Consider the following 22,893-nt stretch of genomic DNA (forward strand, 5'->3'; position numbering starts at 1 on the left):
CCCCCCGCTCTCCTCCCTCCCTCCCCCCGCTCTCCTCCCTCCCTCCCCCGCTCTCCTCCCTCCCTCCCCCCGCTCTCCTCCCTCCTCCCCCCGCTCTCCGTCCCTCCCTCCCCCGCTCTCCTCCCTCCCTCCCCCCGCTCTCCTCCCTCCCTCCCCCCGCTCTCCTCCCTCCCTCCCCCCGCTCTCCTCCCTCCCTCCCCCCGCTCTCCTCCCTCCCTCCCCCCGCTCTCCTCCCTCCCTCCCCCCGCTCTCCTCCCTCCCTCCCCCCGCTCTCCTCCCTCCCTCCCCCCGCTCTCCTCCCTCCCTCCCCCCGCTCTCCTCCCTCCCTCCCCCCGCTCTCCTCCCTCCCTCCCCCCGCTCTCCTCCCTCCCTCCCCCCGCTCTCCTCCCTCCCTCCCCCCGCTCTCCTCCCTCCCTCCCCCCGCTCTCCTCCCTCCCTCCCCCCGCTCTCCTCCCTCCCTCCCCCCGCTCTCCTCCCTCCCTCCCCCCGCTCTCCTCCCTCCCTCCCCCCGCTCTCCTCCCTCCCTCCCCCCGCTCTCCTCCCTCCCTCCCCCCGCTCTCCTCCCTCCCTCCCCCCGCTCTCTCCCTCCCTCCTCCCCCGCTCTCCTCCCTCCCTCCCCCGCTCTCCTCCCTCCCTCCCCCCGCTCTCCTCCCTCCCTCCCCCCGCTCTCCTCCCTCCCTCCCCCCGCTCTCCTCCCTCCCTCCCCCCGCTCTCCTCCCTCCCTCCCCCCGCTCTCCTCCCTCCCTCCCCCCGCTCTCCTCCCTCCCTCCCCCCGCTCTCCTCCCTCCCTCCCCCGCTCTCCTCCCTCCCTCCCCCCGCTCTCCTCCCTCCCCCCGCTCCTCTCCTCCCTCCCTCCCCCGCTCTCCTCCCTCCCTCCCCCCGCTCTCCTCCCTCCCTCCCCCCGCTCTCCTCCCTCCCTCCCCCCGCTCTCCTCCCTCCCTCCCCCCGCTCTCCTCCCTCCCTCCCCCCGCTCTCCTCCCTCCCTCCCCCCGCTCTCCTCCCTCCCTCCCCCCGCTCTCCTCCCTCCCTCCCCCCGCTCTCCTCCCTCCCTCCCCCCGCTCTCCTCCCTCCCTCCCCCCGCTCTCCTCCCTCCCTCCCCCCCCTCTCTCTCCCTCCCCTGCCCCCCCCTCTCTCTCCCTCCCCCGCACCCCCCTCTCTCTCTCCCTCCCTCCCCCCCTCCTCTCTCTCTCCTTCCCTCCCCCCTCTCTCTCTCCCTCCCTCCCTTCCCCTCTCTCCCTCTCCATCCCTCTCTCCCTCTCCATCCCTCTCTCCCTCTCCATCCCTCTCTCCCTCTCCATCCCTCTCTCCCTCTCCATCCCTCTCTCCCTCTCCATCCCTCTCTCCCTCTCCATCCCTCTCTCCCTCTCTCCCTCTCCATCCCTCCCTCCCTCCCTCCCTCTCTCTCTCTCTCTCTCTCTCTCTCTCTCTCCCTCCCGCTCAGCGGCATGAACGGCTGCAGAATTCTCCCTGGCTGAAGCACTTTCACACAGGTAGGAAGAAGGTTTATTTAATCTTTTCTTGGCTTATAAATGTTTATTCAGGTTGGATTTATTTGTATAGTATTTGTAGAAGTATAAATAACGATTTATTGTCGAATTTAATGAGTTCCCTTCCCCCCCCCCCTCCCCCCCACCTCGTTCTGGACACTTAATTTGTAACCTGCGCCTGATTTTTTAATGTGTAGAACAGGTTTTTTTCAGCTCTACAAAAATCTTCACTGGCTCCATTCTACTTTAGTTTGGAGTACATTTTCACTGGAAACTTTCAAATCAGGCGTCAGTGGCCGGACACGCCCCCTTTTGAAGAAAAAATTCTGTTCTAAAGTCGAACTGTTCTACCTGACGAGAACTGCAGAAAAAAAAATGTGGAGAATTGCGATTTCTAAAATAGGCCGTTCTCCACCAGTTGCTCCTAAAAATCAGGCGCGAATCATGTGGAAACTTGGGCTCAATGAGGGGGATCGACAAGGTGGATGCAGAGGATATTTCCACTTATTGGGGAAACTAAAATTAGGGGACATAGTCTTAGAATAAGGGGCTACCCATTTAAAACTGAGATGAGAAATTTCTTCTGAGGGTTGTAAATCTATGGAATTATCTGTCCCAGAGAGCTGTGGAGGCTGGGTCATTGAATATATTTAAGGCAGAGATAGACATATGTTTGAGCAATAAGGGAGTAAAGGGTTATGGGGGAGCGGGCAGGGAAGTGGAGCTGAGTCCATGATCAAATCAGCGATGATCTTATTGAATGGCGGAGCAAGCTCAAGGGGCCAAATAGCCTACTCCTGCTCCTATTCCTTATGTTCTTAGAATGTCTAAGCTTACAGCAGAGGGAAAGTAGGAAAGTTGAGAATGGTCACTTATAGTTCATTTCTAGAATAGAGGCATCTTCAAAAGTGACTAACTTCACAATTTTGCACTTTTGCTGAAAGCCTGATTCGTTCTCCACTGTTCGTACCTATACCGCAATTGAAGTTTCTGAAACACTCAATCTGTAATTCCTCTTACTAACATGACAAAGCAAACAAAAAATAAATATTAGCCAGAACATCCGGGAGAACTCCCTGCTCTTCTGTGAAATAGTACCATGGGATCTTTTACATCTACCTGAGAGGGCAGATGGGGCCTCGGTTTAACGTCTCATCTGAAAGATGGTAACTCCGAATGTGCAGCACTTCCTCGGTACTGCGTTTTAGCATTAGCCTGGATTATGCGTTCAAGTATCTGAAATGGGATTTGAACCCACAACTGTGTGACTCAGAAGTGAGATTGTTACCAACTGAGTCATCATTGACTCCTGATTTGGCCCCCTCATAATTTTCAAAGATGTTGGGTCAAATCTTGCTGGAAAAATAACGGTGTGTTACATGCCGTTATTATTGAGCAACTTGACCAGCAAGTTCAGGGGATAAAGAGATGCGAGTCTCCAGATCTTTCTGGTCAATTTTCATTCCTCAGCCATTTGCTTCACGCACATAGCATCTCGCCCTTAGCCTCCCCATTATTTTTAAGAGCCCATTAAACTCGCCGCAGAAAGCTAGGCTGATAATTAAGAGTGCAAGTACCCTTTTAATGACATGATAATTGTTAATGCAGTGCCAATCAATCTTTCCAACTCAGAAAGTGATCAATTTAAACTATTCAGTCTCATTCCTGCATGTAGTAAATTCTTCTTCGAGATGTAAAAAAAACATTTTTAATCTTGCTTTTCCTTTCTGTCTTTCTTTCCCTCTCTTTATTTCTCATTTGTGCCTAATTTGACTCTAATTCACCTTCCTGTACCGTTGTCTCTGTTTCTTTCTCAGTCCTTAAATCGCATTGGTTAAGGAGATTGACTGTTGGTCCCGCCATTCACCTAGGCCCCATATACCCCGTTGCCCTCACCATGGCTTTATCAGCTCACACTTCCAGCAAGTTGTGACTGAAAGAATTTGAGCTGAAGGGTGCAGAAAAAAGTAACTAACTATGTTACAAGATGCCACACTCCCAAGAAGATTTACATAAGAACATAAGAAATAGGAGCAGGAGTAGGCCATTTGGCCCCTCAAGCCTGCTCCGCTATTCAATGAGATCATGGCTGATCTGATCTTGGCCTCAACTCCATTTCCCGCTCCGCTCCCCATATCCCTTTATTCCCTTATCATTCAAAAATTTGCCTATCTCGACCTTTAAATATATTCAAAGACCCAGCCTCCACAGCTCTGTGGGATAGAGAATTCCAAAGATTCACGACCCTCAAAGCAGAAATTCCTCCTCATTTCCCTTTTAAATGGGCGACTCCTTATTTTGAAACTTATGGCCCCTAGTTCTAGATTTCCCCATGAGGGGAAACATCCTCTCTGCATCTACCCTGTCATAGAAACATAGAAAATAGGAGCAGTTGTTGGCCATTCAGCCCTTCGAGTCTGCTCCGCCATTCAATATGATCGTGGCTGATCCTTTATCTCAACACCATATTCCTGCTTTTTCCCCATACCCTTTGATGTCTTTTTGTTATCATTCTTTGATAGCTTTTAAAAGCTTCTCAATCTTCTGTCCTCCCACTAGTATTGGCCACTCTGTATGCCCTTGTTTTTAATTGGATACCGTACTTTATTTCTTTAGTTAGCCACGGATAGCTTTCTTTTCTCTTACCCTTTCCTCCTCACTGGAATATATTTTTCTTGAGAGTTGTGAAATATCTCGAGATGTACACCACTGTTCATCAACCTACCTACACTTGAATCTATTTTCCCAGTCCACTTTAGCCAACTTCGCCCTCATACCTTCATCGTCTCCTTTATTTAAGCTTAGTACGCTGGTTAGAGATCCAACTTTCTCACCATCTGAATTTGAAATTCAATCATGTTATGATCACTCATTCCGAGGGGATCCTTTAGTGGGAGATTGTTTATAAATCCTGTCTCATACACAGCATTAATATAGATTGTAAATAGTTGAGGCTCCAGCACTGATCCCTGTGGCACCCCACTAGTTAAAGTTTGCCAACCTGAAAATGACCCATTTTCCGACTCTGTTTTCTGTTAGTTAACCAATCCTCTATCCATGTCAATATATTACCCCCAACCCCATGTACTCTTGTGCAGTCACCTTTTATGTGGTCCCTTATTGAATGCCTTCTGGAAATCCAAATACACAACATCTATTGGTTCCCCTTTACCCACCCTGCTCGTTACATCCTCAAAGAACTCCAGAAAATTTGTCAAACATAATTTCCCTTTCATAAAACCATGCTGACTATGCTTGTCTGCATTCTGATTTTCTAAATGTCCTGCTACTACTTTATTAATAATGGACTCCAGCATTTTCCCAATGACAGATGTTAGGCTAACTGGTATATAGTTTCCTGCTTTCTGTCTCCCTCCTTTCTTAAATAGGGGTGTTACATTTGCAGTCTTCCAATCTGCTGGAACACCTCCAGAATCCAGGAAATGTTGGTAGATTACAACCAAATGCATTCACTATCTCTGCAACCACTTCTTTTAAGACCCTAGGATGCAGGCCATCAGGTTCGGGAGACTTGTCCACCTATAGACCCAGTAGTTTGCCTAGTACTTTTTCTCTAGATTGTTTTAAGTCCCGTCCCCCCCCCCAATATATCCCTGATTATCAATTATTTAGATGTTTTTAGTGTCTTGTACAGGTTGAACCTCCCTTATCCAGAACTCACTTATCCAGAACCACCCCTCGTCCAGAACCATTCCCGGCCACCAGGTGGCGCATGTGCAGAGCTCCGACACGAACAAATTGAAGTCCTTCCTCGCTGCTGACTCCCACAATTCGCTGGCTTGACCCCGCGATCCACCCCCCCCCCCCCCCCCCCCCCAATGATCTCTCTGCCGCACTCCCAGTCCCAAGCCAGCCAGCTCCGATATCCCCTTGCTCCGTACCTGTACCATCCAATTTAACGTGACCACCTCTCATCCAGAAAAATCCCTTATCCAGAACAGGCAGGTCCAGAGAGTTCCGAATAAGGGAGGTTCAATCTGTACCGTGAAGACCGATACAAAATATTTGTTCAAGGTCTTTGCCATTTTGCTGTTTCCCATTATTAATTCCCCAGTCTCATCCTCTAAGGGACCAATGTTTAGTTTAGCTACTCTCTTCCTCCCAGCCGTGGATAACCAAGGAAATAAAGGAGTGTATCAAATTAAAAACCAATGCGTATAAGGTGTCCAAGGTTAGTGGAAAACTAGAAGATTGGGAAAAATTTTAAACGACAGCAAAGAATGACTAAGAAAGCAATAAAGAAAGGAAAGATAGATTATGAAAGTAAACTTGCGCAAAACATAAAAACAGATAGTAAAAGCTTTTACAGATATATAAAACGGAAAAGAGTGACTAAAGTAAATGTTGGTCCCTTAGAAGATGAGAAGGGGGGTTTAATAATGGGAAATGTGGAAATGGCTGAGACCTTAAACAATTATTTTGCTTCGGTCTTCACAGTGGAAGACACAAAAACCATGCCAAAAATTGCTGGTCACGGGAATGTGGAAAGGAAGGACCTTGAGACAATCGCTATCACTAGGGGAGTAGTGCTGGACAGGCTAATGGATCTCAAAGTAGACAAGTCCCCAGGTCCTGATGAAATGCATCCCAGCATATTAAAAGAGATGGCGGAAGTTATAGCAGATGCATTCGTTATAATCTACCAATATTCTCTGGACTTTGGGGAGGTACCAGCGGATTGGGAAGCAGTTAATATAATGCCTCTGTTTAAAAAAGGGGGCAGACAAAAGGCAGGTAACTATAAGCCGATTAGTTTAACATCTGTAGTGGGGAAAATGCTTGAAGCTATCATTAAGGAAGAAATAGCGGGACATCTAGATAGGAATAGTGCAATCAAGCAGACGCAACATGGATTCATGAAGGGGAAATCATGTTTAACTAATTTACTGGAATTCTTTGAAGATATAACGAGCATGGTGGATAGAGGTGTACCGATGGATGTGGTGTATTTAGATTTCCAAAAGGCATTCCATAAGGTGCCACACAAAAGGTTACTGCAGAAGATAAAGGTACGCGGAGTCAGAAGAAATGTATTAGCATGGATAGAGAATTGGCTGGCTAACAGAAAGCAGAGAGTCGGGATAAATGGGTCCTTTTCGGGTTGGAAATCGGTGGTTAGTGGTGTGCCACAGGGATCGGTGCTGGGACCACAACTGTTTACAATATACATAGATGACCTGGAAGAGGGGAGAGAGTGTAGTGTAACAAAATTTGCAGATGACACAAAGATTAGTGGGAAAGCAGGTTGTGTAGAGGACACAGAGGCTGCAGAGATTTATATAGGTTAAGCGAATGGGCTAAGGTTTGGCAGGTGGAATACAATGTCGGAAAATGTGAGGTCATCCACCTTGGGGGGGGAAAAAAAACAGTAAAAGGAATATTATTTGAATGGGGAAAAATTACAACATGCTGCGGTGCAGAGGGACCTGGGGGTCCTTATGCATGAATCCCAGAAAGTTAGTTTGCATGTGCAGCAGGTAATCAGGAAGGCGAATGGAATGTTGGCTTTCATTGCGAGAGGGATGGAGTACAAAAGCAGAGAGGTCCTGCTGCAACTGTACAGGGTATTGGTGAGGCCGCACCTGGAGTACTGCGTGCAGTTTTGGTCACCTTACTTAAGGAAAGATATACTAGCTTTGGATGATTCGCTAGGTTGATTCCGGAGATGAGGGGGTTACCTTATGATGGTAGATTGAGTAGACTGGGTCTTTACCCATTGGAGTTCAGAAGGATGAGGGGTGATCTTATAGAAACATTTAAAATAATGAAAGGAATAGACAAGTTAGAGGCAGAGAGGTTGTTTCCACTGGTTGGGGAGACTAGAACTAGGGGGCACAGCCTCAAAGTATGGGGGAGCCAATTTAAAACCGAGTTTAGAAGGAATTTCTTCTCCCAGAGGATTGTGAATCTGTGGAATTCTCTGCCCAGGGAAGCAGTTGAGGCTAGCTCATTGAATGTATTCAAATCACAGATAGATAGATTTTTAACCAATAAGGGAATTAAGGGTTATGGGGAACGGGCGGGTAAGTGGAGCTGAGTCCACAGCCAGATCAGCCATGATCTTGTTGAGTGGCGGAGCAGGCTCGAGGGGCTAGCTGGCCTACTCCTGTTCCTAATTCTTATGTTATGTTTTTATATACCTGTCGAAGCTCATACTGTCTGTTCTTGCTAGTTTACACTCAAACTGTTTTCTCTCGCTTTATTGGGCCGAAAATTGCGGTTGGAGGCTTCCTTCGTATGAACGCCTCTGACCCGAAAAAAATCATGAAACTACTCCCGGAGGAACATAGAGTTCTTGTCTGAGGCCTTTATTCACTGCGCTGCGCACAGGGACCTGTCTTCCACGTACGAACACATCTGCTGGAATCACGTGTGCCTGGACTACCAATCACTATTCTCATTGATAACAATGGGAGCTCTGCTTGTACGGGCTCACATTACTATCAATGAGAATGCCCTCCGAAACACAGCACAATAAATTTTAAAAAAACACCTCACATATTTAACATTAATTGAAATTAAATGTAATTAAATGTTTTAGAAAAAATATATAATTTTTGGAATCTTTTTAAAATATGTTTTAATAGTTAATAAATAAACTTACCTTAATGGACAGGGTTTTTAATATAAAAATGAATGATTAAATTTAATTTTTCTATGTTTTAATAGGCTATACATCTGCATTTTACCAGGCGTAAAAGTTTGAAGGACACTCGCTGGGCATGAGTTGGGCAAACAGCCCAATCTTTGCCGCATGGATGTCCTTCTCCAGGGGATGTGTTGAATCTCTCTAAAGAAATTTTGACCAGTCGGAAAAGCCGGTTCTCAGCGCATAGAAACATAGAAAATAGGTGCAGGAGCAGGCCATTCAGCCCTTCTAGCCTGCACCGCCATTCAATGAGTTCATGGCTGAACATGAAACTTCAGTACCCCCTTCCTGCTTTCACGCCATACCCCTTGATCCCCCGAGTAGTAAGGACTTCATCTAACTCCCTTTTGAATATATTTAGTGAATTGGCCTCAACTATTTTCTGTGGTAGAGAATTCCACAGGTTCACCACTCTCTGGGTGAAGAAGTTTATCCTTATCTCGGTCCTAAATGGCTTACCCCTTATCCTTCGACTGTGACCCCTGGTTCTGGACTTCCTCAACATTGGGAACATTCTTCCTGCATCCAACCTGTCCAAACCCGTCAGAATTTTAAACGTTTCTATGAGGTCCCCTCTCACTCTTCTGAACTCCAGTGAATACAAGCCCAGTTGATCCAGTCTTTCTTGATAGGTCAGTCCCACCATCCCGGGAATCAGTCTGGTGAATCTTCTCTGCACTCCCTCAATAGCAAGAATGTCCTTCCTCAAGTTAGGAGACCAAAACTGTACACAATACTCCAGGTGTGGCCTCACCAAGGCCCTGTACAACTGTAGCAACACCTCCCTGCCCCTGTACTCAAATCCCCTCGCTATGAAGGCCAACATGCCATTTGCTTTCTTAACCGCCTGCAGTACCTGCATACCAACCTTCAATGACTGATGTACCATGACACCCAGGTCTCGTTGCACCTTCCCTTTTCCTAATCTGTCACCATTCAGATAATAGTCTGTCTCTCTGTTTTTACCACCAAAGTGGATAACCTCACATTTATCCACATTATACTTCATCTGCCATGCATTTGCCCACTCACCTAACCTATCCAAGTCACTCTGCAGCCTCATAGCATCCTCAAGCCCTGAGAACCGGCTTTTGTGAGGCCTCGCCGGATGCGTGTGTACTTCATTCGGACTCGGCGAGGCCGCAATTTTCGGCCCATAATTTTTTTTACTCGTCCTTTGCTGGTTTCTAAAAATTTCCCAATCCTCTGGCCTTCCACTATTCTTCGCAACATTGTATGTCTTTGTTTTCAATTTGATACCATCCTTTACTTCCTTAATAAGCCACGGATAGTTCATCCTTCCCTTAGTCTTTCTCACTGGAGTATATCTTTGCTGAGGGTTATGAAATATCTCCTTAAATGTTTGCCACTGCCCATCTACTGTCTTGCCCTTTTATCTATTTTCCCAGTCCACTTTTAGCCAATTCTGCTTTCATACCTTTGTAATTGCCTTTATTTAAGTTCAGGACACTAGTTTGAAACCTCACTTTCTCACCCTCAAACTGAATTTGAAATTCTACCATGCCATAATCACTCTTCCCAAGAGGATCCTTTACTATGATATCATTAATTAATCCAGTCAAATTACACATTACCAGATCTAAAATAGTCTGCTCCCTGGTTGGTTCCACAACGTGTTGTTCTAAGAAACCATCCCAAATACACTTAAGAACTCTTCCTCAAGACTACCTTTGCCAATTTGATTTGTCCAATCAATATGAAGATTAAAATCACCCATTATAATTGCCATATCTTTCTTACAAGCCTCCATTACTTCTTGATTTATACTCTATCCTACAGTGTAGCTGCTGTTGGGAGGCCTATAGACTACTCCCACCAGTGACTTCTTTCCCTTATGATTTCTTATCTCCACCCAAACTGATTCTACATCTTGATCTGTGCAATATAATTTCTCACTGCACTGATCTCATCCTTTATTAACCGGGCTACCCCACCTCCTTTTCCTTTCTGCCTATCCTTCCAAAATGTCAAATACCTCTGAATATTCAGTTCACCTTGCAACCACGTCTCTGTAATGGTTGTCAGATCATACCCTTTTATTTCTATTTGTGCCATCAACTCATCTATCTTGTTACAAATGCTGCATGCATTCAGATAAAGAGCTTTGAATTTTGTCTTTTTACCATTTTTCCCTACTTGGACCCTACTTTCTGATGCACTCTTATGTGTATGCGTTCTGTCCCTTCCTGTCACACTCTGATTATCATTACCCCTATCACCACCCTGCACTATTGCCTTCTCCTTTCTTTTTGACTTTTAACATTTCCGCTCATCTGATTTCTCTTCCCCATCCCCACCCCAACTTTATTTTAAAGCCCTATCTACAGTCCTAGTTATTCGATTCGCCAGGACACTGGTCCCAGTCTGGTTCAAATGAAGCCCGTCCCGAAGGAACAGCTCCCTCTTATCTCAGTACTAGTGCCAGTGCCCCATGAATCGAAACCCATTTCTCCCAATCAAAGTGTTGCACACTAAAGGCTGCTTATAATCTAGTAGTGCTCCAAACCAAAGGCAGGTCCTAATCCAAATTGATATCTGGACTCCTTATGGTCCACGCCAAGTATCTTCAGTTTAAATTCCACCAATTTTTTCCCTATTTCTCCTGCGGGCAGTGACTTATGCTGGGTTCCACAGGTACTAACTATACTTCAATACCTTATTCATCGACCCAGTCTTCATCTGTGAATCTAGATAGTTAAGCTGCACAGCACTCTTAGCTCCTGGCTTTTAAATAGGAGAAACCGCACATGCGCGGTATTTTGAATGAGCCGCGCAGCCCCAGAAAATTAAAAAGAACATTGAATGGCAGGCTGTTAAACTGTGGAGGCATTTCAGTCAAGACTAATGCTACCCTCCGCTCATGTCTATAAGCTCACTTTTCAGCAGGGGCTAATGGATATCATTCAGCAGTGGAAATCTTGCCGATATCTCCCCACCCCTTCCATAGCCCAGGTGTGCTGAGCTGAACTGAGGAGGTCGAACTGCTATTCAAATTGCTCATTCAGCAGCGACTGGAGATAGAACCTGCGTTTTCCTAATTTGTATGGGTCAATTCCACACTGTCCAACAACGTTTACTAATTGAGCCATTGGAGGAGCTCCTTACTCAGTTCAGTAATCCCAATGTTGTGAGCAGAAAAATAACCCAAGCATCTGCTCTATGTAAGCAGTAGATGTTTTAACTTATCCCAGCAGAGTTCTTGATGATTTCTTGCTAAATGATTGCCTTCTATTGATTAATAGATATTGGAACAGTTCTATTCTGACCTTGATCTTCTTCCTGTACCTCACTGAAATCAGCAAGCTTTTTGACTCTGGGAAACAACAACTGTTCTATACTGACTTCCACATGTGTTGTGCATGCTGCAGGAGTCTCAGAATAGCAATCAGGAGCATGAATCTGGCTGATTTTTGCTTCCTAGGCCAGGTGCATTGAGGACAATTGTACCACTCATGCTAATTTAGCATAGACGAGAGATCAAACCTGATATTTTCCCAGTCTGCATGGCTCAACTACATGCTGCCTTTATGAAATGAGCCACTGAGAAAGTTCATTTACATTTTGTATGCTTGAAAGAAAACTAATATTTCTGGGGAGATACAGTTGGAGAAGAGACCGACCAGCAAAAAATCTATGCACTTACCTTCTGCCTTGCGATCCTGGGCCTCGATGCGTAGGCCTGCGTAGAGGCCTGTGTATCCTCGGGGTGCATGCAGTTCACAAGCGCCCCTGGAATCACATGGGCCTGCCCAACCAATCAAGGAAGGGAATTACCATTCATGTTTATAGGGATTCTGTATGTAGGGAGTCCCCATAAGCATGAATGGGGATCACAAAAAATACATTTAACATAACAAAAATAAAAAATTACTTATTTAAAATTAATTAAAATATTTAAAACAAAAATGTAATTGTTTGAAAAATAAATTTTAATGTTTTAAAGGGGCTAAAAATAACCTTACTTTATTGTAGATGCGTTTTAATGTTTAAAAGAATGAAAAAAAAATATTTTAAATATTTTTTAAAACTCTTCCACTGGTAAAAGCAGGCCTGACACCTGCTTTTATCAAGTGTAAGAATTTCATGAGCATTCGCTGGACAGAAGTTGGGCAAATATCCCAACTCTCCACCCGTAGAGGTCCTTTTTCCGTGGATGCGGAGGATTGGGGACTTCGAGCGGGGACGTCGAGGCGGCCTATAAACGGCCCAGCGACGAGAGGCAGCGGGACTCCGAGCTGAGACATCGAGGCGGCGGCCTATAAATGGCCCAGCGACGAGAGACAGCGGGACTCCGAGCGGGGACGTCGAGGCAGCGGCCTATAAACGGCCCAGCGACGAGAGGCAGCGGGACTTCGAGCGGGGACGTCGAGGCGGCGGCCTATAAACGGCCCAGCGACGAGAGACAGCGGGACTTCGAGCGGGGACGTCGAGGCGGCAGCCTATAAACAGCCCAGCGACGAGAGGCAGCGGGACTTCGAGCGGGGACATCGAGGCGGTGGCCTATAAACGGCCCAGCGACGAGAGGCAGCGGGACTTCGAGCGGGGACATCGAGGCGGTGGCCTATAAACGGCCCAGCGACGAGAGGCAGCGGGACTTTGAGCGGGGACGTCGAGGCGGTGGCCTATAAACGGCCCAGCGACGAGAGGCAGCGGGACTCCGAGCGGGGACATCGAGGCGGTGGCCTATAAACGGCCCAGCGACGAGAGGCAGCGGGACTTTGAGCGGGGACGTCGAGGCGGTGGCCTATAAACGGCCCAGCGACGAGAGGCAGCGGGACTCCGAGCGGGGACGTCGAGGCGGTGGCCTATAAACGGCCCAGCGACGAGAGACAGCGGGGACGTCGAGGCGGTGGCCTATAAACGGCCCAGCGACGAGAGGCCAGCCGGTGCAGCTGCAACAGGGAGGCAAAAAAAGAAGTAGAAAGAAATCGAAAGGTGACGTCACAGCCAAGGGGGTAAGTGATTGGCTGGTGATTGGTAAGTAGTTTTTTCTTTTTCTTTTCATTGTTGTTGCCAAATTAAGTTAACCTAGCGGTTAAGTCATGGCAGGAGAGCTCAGACACGTGTTATGCTCCTCCTGTACTATGTGGGAAGTCAGGGACGCTTCCAGTGTCCCTGATGACTACGTGTGTGGGAAGTTCATCCGCCTGCAACACCTGACAGACCGCATTGCGGAACTGGAGCTGCAGGTGGATTCGCTCTGGAGCATGTGCGATGCTGAGATTGTCGTGAATAGCACGTTTAGCGAGTTGGTCTTACTGCTGGTAAAGGGTACACAGCCAGATAGGGGATGGGTGACCAACAGGAAGAGCAGTGCAAGGAAGGTAGTGCAGGGGTCCCCTGTGGTCATCCCCCTGCAAAACACATACACCACTTTGGGTACTGTTGAGGGGAATGACTCATCAGGGGAGGGCAGCAGCAGCCAAGTTCAAGGGCTCTGCTGCACAGGAGGGCAGGAAAAAGAGTGGGAGAGCTATAGTGATAGGGGATTCGATTGTAAGGGGAATAGATAGGCGTTTCTGTGGTCGCAACTGAGACTCCAGGATGGTATGTTGCCTCCCTGGTGCGAGGGTCAAGGATGTCTCGGAGCGGGTGCAGGACATTCTGAAAAGGGAGGGTGAACAGCCAGTTGTCGTGGTGCAAATCTAGGTACCAATATAGGAAAAAAAACGGGATGAGGTCCTACGAGACGAATTTAAGGAGCTCGGAAGTAGGACCTCAAAAGTAGTAATCTCAGGATTGCTACCAGTGCCACGTGCTAGTCAGAGTAGGAATCGCAGGATAGCTCAGATGAATACGTGGCTTGAGGAGTGGTGCAGAGGGGAGGGATTCAAATTCCTGGGACATTGGGACCGGTTCTGGGAGAGGTGGGACCAGTACAAACCGGACAGTCACCACCCGGGAGGACCGGAACCAATGTCCTCGGGGGAGTGTTTGGTAGTGCTGTTGGGGAGGAGTTAAACTAATATGGCAGGGAGATGGAAACCTTTGCAGGGAGACAGAGGGAAACAAAATGGAGGCAGAAGCAAAAGATAGAAAGAAGAAAAGTAAAAGTGGAGGGCAGAGAAACCCAAGGCAAAAAAATAAAGGGCCACATTACAGCAAAATTCTAAAGGGGCAAAGTGTGTTGGAAAGACAAACCTGAAGGCTCTGTGCCTCAATGTGAGGAGTATTCGGAATAAGGTGGATGAATTAACTGCGCAGATAGCAGTTAACGGATATGATGTAATTGGCATCACGGAGACACGGCTCCAGGGTGACCAAGGCTGGGAACTCGACATCCAGGGGTATTCAACATTTAGGGAGGATAGACAGAAAGGAAAAGGAGGCGGGGTGGCGTTGCTGGTTAAAGAGGAAATTAATGCACTCGTAATGAGGGACATTAGCTTGGATGATGTGGAATCGGTATGGGTGGAGCTGCGGAATACCAAAGGGCAGAAAACACTAGTGGGAGTTGTGTACAGACCACCAAACAGTAGTAGTGAGGTTGGGGTCAGTATCAAAAAGAAATAAGGGATGTGTGCAATAAAGGTACACATCTTTGGTGACTTTAATCTACATGGGTGACTTTAATCTACATATTGACTTGGCTAAGCAAACTGGTAGCAATGCGGTGGAGGAGGATTTCCTGGAATGTATTAGGGATGGTTTTCGAGACCAATATGTCGAGGAACCAATTAGAGAGCTGGACATCCAAGACTGGGTGATGTGTAATGAGAAGGGACTAATTAGCAATCTTGTTGTGCGAGGCCCCTTGGGGAAGAGTGACCATAATATGGTAGAATTCTTTAAGGTGGAGAGTGACACAGTTAATTCAGAAACTAGGGCTCTGAACTTAAGGAAAGGTAACTTCGACGGTCTGAGGTGTGAATTGGCTAGAATAGACTGCCAAATGATACTTAAAGGGTTGACAGTGGATAGGCAATGGCAAACATTTAAAGATCACATGGATGAACTTCAACAATTGTCCATCCCTGTCTGGAGTCAAAGTAAAATGGGGAAGATGGCTCAACCGTGGCTAACAAGGGAAATTAAGGATAGTGTTAAATCCAAGGAAGAGGCATATAAATTGGCCAGAAAAAGCAACAAACCTGAGGACTGGGAGAAATTTAGAATTCAGCAGAGGAGGACTAAGGGTTTAATTAAGAGGGGGAAAATAGAGTACGAGAGGAAGCTTGCCGGGAACATAAAAACTGAGTGCAAAAGCTTCTATAGATATGTAGAGAGAAAAAGATTAGTGAAGACAAACGTAGGACCCTTGCAGTCGGATTCAGGTGAATTTATCATGGGGAACAATGAAATGGCAGACCAATTGAACAAATACTTTGGTTCTGACTTCAGGAAGGAAGACACAAATAACCTTCTGGATGTACTAAGGGACAGAGGGTCCAGTGAGAAGTAGGAACTGAAGGATATCCTTATTAGGCGGGAAATTGTGTTGGGGAAATTGATGGGATTGAAGGCCAATAAATCCCCGGGCCTCATAGTCTGCATCCCAGAGTACTTAAGGAAGTGGCCCTAGAAATAGTGGATGCATTGGTGATCATTTTCCAACAGTCTATCGACTCTGGATCAGTTCCTATGGACTGGAGGGTAGATAATGTAACACCACTTTTTTTTAAAAAAGAGGGAGAAAAAACGTGTTAGCCTGACATCAGTAGTGGGGAAAATGTTGCAATCAATTATTAAGGATTTGGAAAGCAGTGACAGGATTGGTCCAAGTCAGCATGGATTTGTGAAAGGGAAATCATGCTTGACAAATCTTCTGGAATTTTTTGAGGATGTAACTAGCAGAGTGGACAAGGGAGAACCAGTGGATGTGGTGTATTTGGACTTTCAAAAGGCTTTTGACAAGGTCCCACACAAGAGATTGGTGTGCAAAATCAAAGCACATGGTATTGGGGGTAATGTACTGACGTGGATAGAGAACTGGTTGGCAGACAGGAAGCAGAGAGTCGGAATAAACGAGTCCTTTTCAGAATGGCAGGCAGTGACTAGTGTGGTGCCGCAGGGCTCAGTGTTGGGACCCCAGCTCTTTACCATATACATTAATGATTTAGATGAAGGAATTGAGTGTAATATCTCCAAGTTTGCAGATGACACTAAACTAGGTGGCAGTGTGATCTGTGAGGAGGATGCTAAGAGGCTGCAGGGTGACTTGGACAAGTTCGGTGAGTGGGCAAATGCATGGCAGGTGCAGTATAATGTGGATAAATGTGAGGTTATCCATTTTTGGGGCAAAAACACGAAGGCAGAATATTATCTGAATGGCGGCAGATTAGGAAAAGGGGAGGTGCAATGAGACCTGGGTGTCATGGTTCATCAGTCATTGATAGTTGGCATTCAGGTACAGCATGCGATGAAGAAGGCAAATAGCATGTTGGCCTTCATAGCTCGGGGATTTGAGTATCGGAGCAGGGAGGTCTTACTGCAATTGTACAGGGCCTTGGTGAGGCCTCACCTGGAATATTGTGTTCAGTTTTGGTCTCCTAATCTGAGGAAGGACGTTCTTGCTATTGAGGGAGTGCAGCGAAGGTTCACCAGACTGATTCCAGTGTTGTCTGGACTGACATATGAGGAGAGACTGGATCAACTGGGCCTTTATTCACTGGAATTTAGAACAATGAGAGGGAATCTCATCGTAACGTATAAGATTCTGACGGGACTGGACAGGTTAGGTGCAGGAAGAATGTTCCTGATGTTGGGGAAGTCCAGAACCAGGGGACACAGTCTTCGGATAAGGGGTAGGCCATTTAGGACTGAGATGAGGAAAACTTCTTCACTCAGAGAGTTGTTAACCTGTGGAATTCCCTGTGGCAGAGAGTTGTTGATACCAGTTCATTGGATATATTTAAAAGGGAATCAGATATGGCCCTTACGGTTAAAGGGATTAAGGGGCATGGAGAGAAAGCAGGAAAGGGAATGATCAGCCATGATCTTATTGAATGGTGGTGCAGGCTCGAAGGGCCGACTGGCCTACTCCTGCACCTATTTTCTGTGTTTCTATGTCTCTATCAAGTACCGGATCTTAGCATATGCGCAGCGCATGTCTAAACTGGCACCTACGGGCGCGAGCGAACTTCAATTTGCATAGGGGCTGCAAATTTCAGCCCAATGTATTTTTCCGATGTTTTTGTTGAAAAAAGTGTTGGCAATAAATAATTACAATTGTACTTTTACGAAGTTTCATAAAAATACAGAATATACTATTGCTTACTCTCCTGAAGTTACACCTCAAACGTAGCTGGAAATTGATGACTATTATGTGTTGTGTATCTGTAAAGCATGCACTCCCATGTTCCGCCACCAGGGAGCTCATCCCCTTAAATCCCAAGGGATCCCAGCATCCCTTGGGAGCACTGTATATAAGCCGGCCCTTAAGGCCTGTTACTCACTCTGGAGTGTCTTATTAAAGACTGAGGTCACTGTTACTTTAACCTCCCTGTGTGCAGCCTCATGTGTGTTCGGAACACAATAACATATATGTGCATGGAGCATTTACTCATTTCGCCCTACCCACCACTATTTTTACTTTTATCTTTTCATATTGTACTGGAAGCAGGAAGCTTGTTTTTTTTTTAAGTATTTATTAATATATACGTTCTGCTTAGCAATTTTGATAGTTAACTTGGTTATATTTCTCTAAAATTATTCAAGTCTTGATGCATTTGCACATGGAAAACTTTGTTTTTAATCTGTAAAAAGTGAATTTATTTTAGCAAAGGGGATCATTGTGTTCGTGAGGTGAACATAATTGATGGATGCTTGTTTATGTACTTTGAAAATCCCAGTTGGCTTAACACATGAATGAGTCTCCCAGGCGAAGAAGGAACTGGAGAAAATTAATGGTCGATATTCATAATGCAAATTAATACATTTAATAAAATGATGACATTGAGACTAAAATATGTGGAAAGAAAATTATTTATAAAAATGTATTTCTGGTGCATTTTTATTAATGGAATACACCTACCATGGAAAGACTTGAATTGATTCATCTGTCCCTTTCTCACTAAAATGTGCAATTTCTCTCTACCTTCAACACCTACTGCTCTATTTTCTCTGGCGTAACGGAGACAAGAAATTGCAAGCAGCTCTCCTCCGTGTTGATTACTGATGTGACAATGTCTTTACATTCTTCAGCACCAAAGTATTCTACAGATTTTCAACTAATTATTTCTCTTTTCCCCTCCCTCCCAACCCACTTATCCATTCTGGATGGAGTATTTTCAAGGAGAAATAGTACTTCATGTCACATTGACTAACAGCTACAGACACCACCATTGGAAAATAAAGTTTAAATGCCAGAAAAAACTGATTTGAAATACAGCTCCCTGACTAGAACATACAGGAAATGGACCAATTTAAATATACAATAATTAATCTAATCTATTATTTTTGGGGAAGGGGAAGGGGGGGTGGGGGGGAAGTGGGAGAGGATACTTTACGTTTTAAAAAAAATAAATCACGGGTAAGATGCAGTATTTTTTCTAAAATGAACTGGAATGTTGCATTCGGAAAATCTACAGTGGCTGATATGAGCTTATTGGAGGTGAGGTAATCTGTCATCTGAACCAAGAGCAGCATAGTCCGGGAACAGTGGTTGACCTGAAATGAGTCCTTTTTTGTGTTTCATTCCCTCAGTTGGTGGGGGAAACCAAACTTCAGTGGACAATAGGTTTGCTGGCCTCTGAATTGCACAAAGTTTTTTTTTAATTCAAATGTCTTTTTCTTAACTACATTTTAAGTTTTTCTTTCCAATTTTCACCCTTTCCCGCTTTTCTTCTGATGCTGGGAAACTGCTGTGGCCTTGTACCTCACCCAAGTGGCCATAGTTCATGTGATGGCTTGGATAGTCATTATCAGCTGACTGACTAATGGGGCTATTGGTGCTGAGCCCAATCCTGCCCTGACCAGTAATGTACAAGCACAGTGTCAGCAGATAATGATCAGGACTCGGCACCCTGACTGATTCCATTCCCCTTTCTGTCGCCCATTGAAGACTGAATGCTAGGTCAATTGAAATTTTCAAGACTAAGATAGATTTTGATTAGGTAAGGGTGTCAAGGGATATGGAGCAAAGTTGGGTAAATGGAGTTGAGGTACAGATTAGCCACGATCTAATTGAATGGGTGAATAGCTGTGAGGGGCTGAATGGCCAACTGCTGTTCCTACCTTTGTGTCATTTTACCTGCGCTCCCCCCCCTGCTTTACATTGTCAGAACTAAAATCAGGGGAGTCACACTTCTATCACTCTGACACAGTACATTGGTACACCAGCACTCTTTAAATGGAATATTTTTTGCCATTAGGGTACTAGCACTTGACTAAAATATTATGTCTATATCTTCTTCCAGCTCGTGAAGCTTTGCCCACATGGGACAAACAGATCCAATCCCTTTGTTTCCAAGTGAACAATCTCCTGGAAAAGATCAGCCAGGCTGCCCCTGAGTGGACAGCACAGGCAATGGAAGCTCAGATGTCACAGTAATAACCTGAACCAAATTTATGGAATTGCAGCCAACACCAAGATTCAGTTGTCCTCGTATTTAAAATATTGAATTTGTTTCTTCCAGAACTTAATTTGCAGTTGTGGTTATTTAAAGTCTTTTTTCCAGAATAGCAAGTTCATTTTCACCATGTCTGCATTGCACTTGGAAGTATTTTCTTCATTAACACTGGATCCAAAATAACACTGCAGTCACCATTCGAGGGGGTTCTTTTTTTGAATGCAGCAATGAGATTTGTTTCCGGTGAGTTTGGTTGTCTCTTACTGAATTCAAAAGACTGTAGTCCAGTTTGCTATCCAACAGTCTGATATAATTAGGAAACTGCAAAACTTAATTTTTTGACTCTCTATCAAAGGAAGCCAATCCAGATTGTTTGAGAATTGTTTGCTGAAATCTGAAGAAAGAAACGGATCGAATCTGTGCTCATACAACTTGTCATTCAAGAAAATAAACCCTTTTTAAAGCAGTTAGCGACACAGACTGTATTATTTTGAAAATGTCCTCTTATTTTTCCAATGAATTAACTGTATTAAAAAGTAACTTTACCTTTGCTATGACAAAACATTGTTTTGGTTTTACAGATTTTCTTCAAAAAAAAATAAAAGGTTGATTTTTTTTTCTTGCTCAAGGTGAGTTATGTTCATATTTGGGAGTGGAACAATTTCCTGTTTGTTGTACTTATTGCTATTACGCAAGGTCTTGTAAGAGTTAGATGCAGATCTTCCTCTACACCACCTGAACAAAGAATCCTAACTCTCTCCTAAACCTCAGAAAAGCTCCTCCCTTATTGCTAGTTTCTGTACCAGCTAATCTCGTTAGCTTTTGAGTGAGGCAGACAATTCAATGGATAGTTTTATACTGGAGAACTAGATTAAGATACTTGTATTCATAACCTTGCTCATCTTAATATGTGGCTATATTAATCACAGCTTTTTGTCTCAATCAGGTAAACCACTATATTACTTTTCTTTTTTTTTTAAAAAACTAAATAAACTGCATCATACTGTGATTTTACACACTAAACAAAGTCAAAATTTATAATTAGTAATTAGTAATTTCCCTATAAGCAGGGACTCAAACTGTGGACTGCCAAAGTTGAGAGCAGCAAAACTCTGGGACCCATCCCATAGCTGAAATAGAAAACAATTTGAAATGTTATCCTCTGTTACAACCTTGTTTTCTAAAAAATTTCATTTATATAAAGCACTAGTCAAATTCTTGTGGCATTCCACCTTGGTAGTCAAGACTGATTTGAATTTTTCAGGTCAAGCAGGATTGGGAGATGGGGAGGTAGGGAAAGGGAAGGCGAGAAGAATGATGTGCTGATTCAGAACAGCATGATGTGGAGGGATTGAGATAATTGGATATCTGACGTTTGGGGACAGAGAAGTACTGAAGTACAGTAATGGGGAGAATGGCTCTCACATAGAACCAACGGGCTGAGTGCACAGGATACAGCAAAGACTATGGGTCCTGACAACATCCGGTTGTTGTGCTGAAGACTTGTGCCCCAGAACTAGCCGTGTCTCCAGCCAAGCTGTTCCAGTACAGCTACAATACCAACATCTATCAGACGATGTGGAAAACTGTCCAGGTATGTTCTGTCCACAAAAAGCACGACAAATCCAATCTGGCCAATTACCGCCCCATCAATCTACTCTCAATCATCAGCAAAGTGATGGAAGAGGTTGTCGACAGTGCTATCATCAGCACTTACTCACCAATAACCTGCTTACCAATGTTTGGGTTGCGCCAGGACCACTTGGCTCCAGATCTCATTACAGCCTTGGTCCGAACATGGACAAAAGAGCTGAATTCATGACGTGAGAGTGACTGTCCTTGAAATCAAGGCAGCATTTGACTGAGTGTGGCATCAATGAGCCCTAATAAAATCGGAGTTGGGGGTGGGGAGAAGTCTTCATTGGCTGGAGTCATACCTAGCACACAGGTTGGAGGCTAATCATCTTAGCCCCAGCACCAAGTTTCAACATTGCCAAGGCCAAATTTCTCCACCATCAACATCCTGCGGGTCACCATTGACCAGAAACTCAACTGCACCAGCCACATAAATACTGTGGTTACAAGATCAGGTCAGAAGCTGGGTATTCTGTGGTGAGTGTCTCATCTCTCATCTCCCCAAAGCCTTTCCACCATCTACAAGGCACAAGTCAGGAGTGTGATGGAATATTCTCCACCAACACTCAAGAAACTCGACATCATCCAGGACAAAGCAGCTTGCTTGATCGGCACTTCATCTAGCCAACTCCTTCCACAGACTACATAATGCCTACTTGTGTCGCTTTTAATTTCTTGCTGGAAAGTTCTACATAAATATATCCTGATTCCCAAAGCCAATTGAACAAGTTCAGAGTATCTATCCATTCCCAGCTCTCTGTTACTCAGCCTTAGCATACTGCCCTCCACAGATGACAAACCCCCATCCTTGGTCTTAGTAAGGCAAATAAATTTCAATATTTGTATAGCCCCCTTATAATCTCCCAACCCCTTTGCTGTCTGTTCCACATATCCACTACTCTGTGTGGATAGGCAAGTTTCTTTAAATCTCTGGGTTTATTTAAGGCATATAGTTGTTGGACCCAATGCCCTAAAATTCTATGAGCAGAGCTGAAGTCAGATAGCCTGCTTACATCTACATCAAATATGCCTCAAGTTCCCCCCAATCTTTCTTTCTCTGAAAACAAATTAAGTCGAACAAATCTTTCCATAATACCGAGGCACTAAATCCTTCCTGGTGATGGAGATGGCTCTTCTCATAGTTGACGATTGAGCAATTTCACCACCTCAGTTGCATTAGAAACATAGAAAATAGGTGCAGGAGTAGGCCATTCGGCCCTTCTAGCCTGCACCACCATTCAGTGAGTTCATGGCTGAACATGCAACTTCCGTACCCCATTCCTGCTTTCTCACCATACCCCTTGATCCCCCTAGTAGTAAGGACTTCATCTAACTCCTTTTTGAATATATTTAGTGAATTGGCCTCAACAACTTTCTGTGGTAGAGAATTCCACAGGTTCACCACTCTCTGGGTAAAGAAATTCCTCCTCATCTCGGTCCTAAATGGCTTACCCCTTATCCTTAGACTGTGTCCCCTGGTTCTGGACTTCCCCAACATTGGGAACATTCGTCCTGCATCTAACCCTGTCAGAATTTTAAATGTTTCTATGAGGTCCCCTCTCATTCTTCT

General features: G+C 45.3%; 1 protein-coding gene across 4 annotated transcripts in view; it reads left to right on the plus strand.

The window, feature by feature from the left end:
• The window catches only part of cops4 (COP9 constitutive photomorphogenic homolog subunit 4 (Arabidopsis)), a 121,010-nt gene extending 100,856 nt beyond the window's left edge, over window positions 1–20,154 (plus strand). For all 4 annotated transcript variants that reach the window (XM_070871018.1, XM_070871019.1, XM_070871020.1 and 1 more), the window contains exon 10: window positions 19,536–20,154. In XM_070871018.1, the coding sequence (XP_070727119.1) occupies window positions 19,536–19,669 (134 nt within the window). In that variant the 3' untranslated portion in view covers window positions 19,670–20,154. The remainder of the gene's footprint in view (window positions 1–19,535) is intronic.
• Window positions 20,155–22,893: the final 2,739 nt, after the last annotated feature.

Source organism: Pristiophorus japonicus, chromosome 2 (assembly GCF_044704955.1).
Source record: "Pristiophorus japonicus isolate sPriJap1 chromosome 2, sPriJap1.hap1, whole genome shotgun sequence".
Classification (NCBI taxonomy): domain Eukaryota; kingdom Metazoa; phylum Chordata; class Chondrichthyes; family Pristiophoridae; genus Pristiophorus; species Pristiophorus japonicus.